This window comes from Morone saxatilis, unplaced genomic scaffold (assembly GCF_004916995.1).
Source record: "Morone saxatilis isolate NCDOM2014 unplaced genomic scaffold, NCSU_SB_2.0 Contig6, whole genome shotgun sequence".
In the NCBI taxonomy this organism is placed as follows: Eukaryota; Metazoa; Chordata; class Actinopteri; family Moronidae; genus Morone; species Morone saxatilis.
The window spans coordinates 13,561,682-13,568,364 of NW_023340206.1; the positions used below are offsets into that span (position 1 = coordinate 13,561,682).

General features: G+C 41.0%; 1 protein-coding gene across 1 annotated transcript in view; it reads right to left on the minus strand.

The window, feature by feature from the left end:
• Positions 1 to 2,025: 2,025 nt before the first annotated feature.
• The window catches only part of LOC118339702 (organic cation transporter-like protein), a 5,344-nt gene continuing 686 nt past the window's right edge, over positions 2,026 to 6,683 (minus strand). Inside the window, exons 3-4 of the mRNA XM_035677401.1 lie at positions 5,721 to 5,833; positions 2,026 to 2,241 (exon numbers count right to left, since the gene is read on the minus strand). Coding sequence (XP_035533294.1) covers positions 2,026 to 2,241; positions 5,721 to 5,833 — 329 coding nt within the window. The remainder of the gene's footprint in view (positions 2,242 to 5,720; positions 5,834 to 6,683) is intronic.

Below are 6,683 nucleotides of genomic sequence, written 5' to 3' on the forward strand. Positions count from 1 at the left end.
TCTCCAGCTGGCGTACTCAGCCAGTCAACCCTGGAGACAGCTTCAACCTGTCGCTGGGCTTGCTCAGCCTCGTCTGGGGGTGGTCCTCTTCTGTTAAGTACCCCCCCCCCCCCCCTTGAACCGTGTTATCAGATCGACGTTACGCTGTTTAGTCTCGTTCCAGTCGATCCAAGTGCTCCTCGCTTGCGCTTTGAAGAGGAGGAGGATTTCTGAGCGTATACCGTGGCAACACCTGGAGAATAAACAGGTGTGACCTTAAACTAAATAATAAACAAATGATAAAAGATACTGCACAGTTAGCACCGTCTCATCACAAAAACAACAAGTCTCATTAAGATTGCACTATGTATTGCTATATGTAGTATTGATATATTGTGCATTTTACGAGCTCTCTCCCCAAACTCATTATGGGTTGCACAATGAACAAGAAAGGCTTCATCAATTCTATAATCCGTCTCTCTCCTCCTCTCTGTTCTCTCTCCTCTCCTGTCTTCTCCTCTTCTCTCTCTCTCTCTTCTTGGTTCTTCTCTCTGTCCTCTCTGTCCTCTCTCGCCTCTCTCTTCTTCGCTCTCCTTCTTCTTCTCTGCTCTCTCCTGTCTCTCTCTTCTTCTCTCTCTCTCGTTTCTCCTCTCTTTCTCTCTTCCTCTGTTCTCTTCTCTCTCTGTCTTCTCGTCTCTCCTTCTCTCTCTCTCTTTCTGTCTCCTCTCTTGTCTCTCGTTCTCTCCTCTCTCTATCTGCTCTACTGTCACTCTCTCTCTCTCTCTGTTTCTCTTCTGTCCTCTTTCTGTCTCTCTCTCTCTTGCTCTGCTTCTCTCCTCTCATCCTCTCTCTCTCTGTCTCTGTCTCTTCCGCTCCTGTCGTCGTCTCTCTCGCTTCTCCTCCTCCCTCTCTCTCTCTCTGTCATCTGGCTCCTCCTCTGTCTCCTCGTCTCTCTGCTCCTCTCTCTGTCTTCTTCTCTCTCTTTTCTCTCTTCTCTGTCTCTCTCCGTCCTCTCTCTTCTGTCTCTCTGTCTCTTCTCTCTGCTCTCATCTATGTCTCTTCTCTCTCGTCTCTCGTTCTCAACATCTCTCCTCTCTGTCTCTGTCACTGTCTTCTCTCCTTCGTCTCTCTTCTCTTCTCTCTCGTCTCTCTCGTCCCTCCTTGTCTCTCTCTCGTCTCTCTCTCTTCTCTCTGTCTTCTTCTCTTCTCTCTTCTCTCTTCCTCGTCTTCTCCTCTCTGTCTTCTCTCTTTCTCTCGCTCTGCTCTTCTATCTCTCTCTCTTCGTCTCTGTCTCTCTGTCTCCTCTCTGCTCTCTCTGTCTCTCTCTCTTGTCTCTCTTCTCTGTTCGTCTCTCTCGTCTTCTCTGCTTATGTCTTCTCTCTCTGTCTCCTCTGTCTCTCTCTCTGCTCTCTCGTCTCTCTGTCTTCTTCTCTCTGTCTCTCCCCCTTCCCCCCTTGCTGTGGACTCGTCTTGCGACCCCAGAAATCACTGGAGTCAGAAGGAGTCGCCTCCCGAGCCACGTCCTGGGCCAGGACATTCTGCACCTCAACACCCACCGTCCTGCTCGGCTGTTTCATACTACCTGAGGTAAACAACCTGTAAACAACCTGAAACAACCTTAAACAACGAAACGAGAAAACACATTTTTCTCAAAACACTTTAATTCTCTTAATCTGACGTTTTCATAACTTGTTTTAGAACCAAAAAAAAAAAAGAAAAAAAAAAAAAAAAAAAATTTTCGATTATCTAATAAAGAAGTATTTTTTGGAACACTGGTGAAAATAATAATAATAAAATAAACATAATATTAATCAAAAAGGAGGGAAAACCCAGGAAGTTTATTTAAATAACATCGGAGGAATTCAAAATAAAACAGGAACTAACGTAGAAATTGGAGTGTTAATAAAGTCGAAGATTATTTTTTCTGAACATTTTTTTAGAATAAATTTACAATATGTAATAATCAATCAGTATAAAAGTAATAGATAATAAAACTTATTCTCGACAGTTTATAAACGTATTAGAAAGCAGAAACCTTGATGTACGTCATCCGGCAGCGCGGTCGGCGCTGGCGTTACTTTCGGCATTCTTTATCAACATCGTTCTTTCGGCACGTCGGCGTCTACTCCCCCAGTCTTCTCCGTCCCTTACGGGGAGCGCCCGCTGCTGGTCCGCTTTCCACTGGGACGTCCCGCAGCGTGCATCGCTCTGTCCGAGCACGCCTCTTTCCCTTCTTACTGCGTCCGATGCACGGGAAAATCTCTGTTTACACATCATACACACATCTCAGTACACACATCGCAGTACAACATCTGCAGTACACATCAGTTAACATGGCATTTACACATCTGCAGTTACACACGCAGTACCATCTTCCAGTACACACATCTGGCAGTTACACAACATCTGCAGTAGCACATCTCAGACACATCTCAGTTACACAATTCTGCGTTACACACACTGCATTACACACATCTGCAGCTACACACATCTGAGTTACACATCTGCATTACACACTCTGCAGTTCACACACACTGCATCACCATCTGCAGACAGACTGCAGTACACACGATGGAATGGGGATGGATATGATCATTTTCATTATAATATTCGATCCATATTGATAAGGTATTGTTTGGCGGTATTATATATTGTAAGTACATTGATAGGGTAGTGACCGAGTATGCATTAGGGTATTATCCATATTTGATAAGTTCTGATAGGTTATTGACATATTTGATAAAGGGTTTGATCAGTATATCAGTATTGATGTCGGTATTAAAGATTGATGGTTATATGAAGTATTGGAGTGGTATGATAGTATATAAGTATTGATTTTATGGTATTGAATCCCAAAAACAACTATTGATAATTATTGGGGAGGTATATCCATATTGATAAGGTATTGATTCCATATATAGGTTGATAAGGATTTGAAAATGGTATTGATCCATATGTAAAGGGTATTATAGGTATTATCAGTATTTGATAATAGGTATTGGAAGTATTGATTCAACTTGATAATATTGATGGGGTAATGAAGATATGGGGTATTATAGCGGTATTTCCAGTATTGATAATGTAGTTGATAAGTATTATAGTATTGATAATAATTATAAGGTATTGACTCCAGTAGATATTAAGGTATTGATGGTGTGATTTGATGAAGATTATCCTATTTGGAGATATTTGACAGACTTATATATTTTTTAGTTTATTTATCCATACTTGATAAGGTATTGACCATAAATGATTAAAACAATGTAGTCTTCTTTTTGAAAGGGGTAAATTGGTAAAGGTTGGCAAAATGAGCCGGGCTTGTAAATGATGCCTCCTGGGAGAAAAACTATGCTCCTCGCCAATTCTCCATCCTGAACATCAAACGAAGCGTCCCCACCGTGTCCTGCCAAGCAGCAAGAGACCAGAGTCCACATTCGTGGCTAATGTCGTTGTGCCGTACCCGGGCCCGGCATATGGCCAACTGCCATATACCCCACCCGCCCTATTCGATACTGCTGCCATCAACTCCAAACGGAGACCGCACATCTCTAATGCATATACACACCTGTCTCAACACCTAAAATGGTTGTAATGTCTATGACAGCCCAAAAGCGGGTCATACTACAAGACCTACGATGATCAATTCTAGGTGCCTGTGGGCCAGTGGGAATCACAGTGTTTCGCGTCTTGTACCACGCTCGTGACACTGATTTCCCGACCAAAGAATGAACTTTGCGTATAAAAAAGGTCGTTAGCATGAGCCAAAAATCGCCCAAGTCCCAACCCTTTAACGGAAAACCCCCAGAGGATCACGCCTCGTGAGCATGGAAACTTCTTTTTTTCATTCTTTGCGTCCATCCACAAACATGTACGTTCAATTATTTTCCAACTTTATCATAATCCAGTACTCTTGTCATCACATCACCCTCCCCGCTCCCTGAGCACTGATTATCACATCATCTATTATTCTATAAGTGACTGATATCCATGCCGTATGTATTGTTCACAGCTCAGTCACGTGCAAATGACCTTAAAATTATAATTAAATATTTCACCCAACCTCGAATCAAGCTATTCAAAAAGTCACATCAAATATTTATTTCAGATCAATTTCCCATGTGAAAAGGAAATATTTATAAAACACTCTAAAAAATCTGAAAACATTAACAGGCTCCGCAGAAGTTCAAATCATTCCCTACTGAAAATGTCGGGTAAGACGGTTGTGTGGTGTTGTGGTGAGTATTGTGTGGTGCCTGCAGAGTGGTGTGGGTTCTCATTTCAAAAAGGATGGCGGAGCACCACACAACCCCATAGTAAGGGTTAATCCTTTTCCTCCCCCCGCCCCCAGGGAAAAATAAAGAACGTTGCCCCTCCACTGAGAGACTATTTCTGGAATCAAAATCACCCCAAACCAACATCTAATTATTTTAGTCTTCTTCTTCTTATTTCTTGATTCCTAAAGGTATGACAATCGGATTGTCGGTCTGTTGGTTTCACTTGTTTTCTAAAAAGTACCAAAATAGACAGGAAAAGGTTTCTCTGAAATTTCTTAAACGGGCTAGGTCATGATAGATGTTATCACACCTCCCCTTATTTTATAAAATTGTAACTTATTTTTTCATTTTAATAGAAATGATTACATAGTCTCAGTATATGTATTTCACAAAAAAAGATGATCTGTACGTAATCAAAGATAAACAGTCTACGACCATCATGTAATCCTTGCTTAGGCCCTCCCTCCCCAAGTCTAAGGGTGATCCCAAATTATGATGAACAATAAAGATTCTACAATATTAATTATTTCTTACACCACAAAGCTGTTATTAATATTAACTAATATCAACTGAACGAATAATAAAATGTGAACTTAAATTCCCAATATCAAGAAAATACATGTCAAATGATTAGGAAAGAGGATTACGCAATACATCAGATGGAAGTGTGCGTTAGTTACGAAGCCTCTAGTGATTCTGGATCTTAGTTTAACACTCTTTCTCTGCGTAACAGCAGTGTTGATAAATAAAACCTAAAGCATCCAAGAAGTTAAATGAAAAACATCCCATATTGCGGATAATTACTCCATTTAAATTTATATAAAACAAAACAAAAGCTTGCCTTCGTTTAAAAAAATATTAAACATTACCCCCATTTACATGTTCCGAATACGAGAGATGCTTATTGGAGTGAATTGTTGGCAGACAATCAGTATTCAGGGAAAACATGAACAGCAAAAATATATGTTACAATATAGTTTTTTTTAAAATGAATAAAAGCTTAAACTCAAGACCCAGGTAAAAGAAGAAACATATTACTTTATCTGATAAATATGAGCATATTTCAAAATGGAAATGATTATCCCCTAACTGCTTTATTTCTTACTCGAAAGCAACCCTTTAATAGAAGTCCATAGAATACGATTCAATACATGACAAACAGTCTTATTTTCATTGATCAATTCATAAGTAGTGCTATTATGATTAGATCTGATCCTTACCTTTCTTCTCCGTCTAATTAAACATCTAGTCAACATATCAATTTTGCCTATTGATTAATTATTTACTATCTCTGAAACAATATTATTTGTGTCGTATGTACTGTACTTTAAGCAAAGAAAAGGCATCAAATTCTCACATTTTAACCTAAAACCCATAAAAAATACCAACATTTTTAGTAGTGTCCTTTAAAAATCTAAACGTTTTATGAGATCTCATCCTACATTGGTATATTATTTTAAGTCTCACTATATAAGCGCTTTTGAACTCTCTCTCTCTTCCGCCCATCGTCCCCAGGCTGAAGCAGAAGGGCAGGAAGGCCGGTGGCCAGAGCCGCGCCGCGGGGGGGGTCCACTCCACGGCTGCAACGCAAACATGGAAGGGACAGTTCAGTCCTTTATTTATTTCTTTATTCCAATGTTACAGCAGCATAAAAACAGTGGGGGATACTATAATGTAATATAAACACTATGTACAAGAGAAAAGACCGTACGAGTCGCACAGTGAACGCAGGGGCACACGTCCCACCACCCTCCCAGAAAGAGCCAGTGTGAATAAAGCTGAGGATAATAAGCTGAGCCAGACTCAGTGGACCTGAACAGACCCAAACAGAAGAAGTACAGAAACAGCAGCAACGAGCTCCAGCAGGTAGTGAACAGAGCAGCAGACTGCTTTCATGACGCGCCACCACAACAGAGATTAAAGGGTTTATATGTGAGAACATGAACATATCTCTTCACAGCTATCTCAGTGAATTAAGGGTTTATTTTGACCTGCTCCAAAACCAACCAATCAATATAACTGAGACAATGTGAAACCCCCTCAGGACACACTTTATATCTATAGATCCTGTCCTGGTTGTAAGAGTGTAGACTTTAATGAACCCGCTGCCTCCGATCGGCGTTTCAGTCTCTGTACAAACGTCTCCTCCAGCCAGAGCTCGGCAGCGGTCGGAGGTCAGATCGCTGCTGGAAGCTGTCTTGCTTCGTTAGCACTCAGCCGGTCATCCAGACTTTATCTGGGACACGTGCTCTTTATCAGCTGTGTGTCCCACCGCGGTCCAATAAAGCTCAGTGCAACCAGTCAACCACAGCTCACTGAGGCCACACGGTAAAAAAACCTTCACACAGACAGATGTTGTGTAATGATGGAAGCTTTGAAACGTAGAATAAATGTTGTTTATCAGTGTATAAGCATTGGTAAACTGTCCAA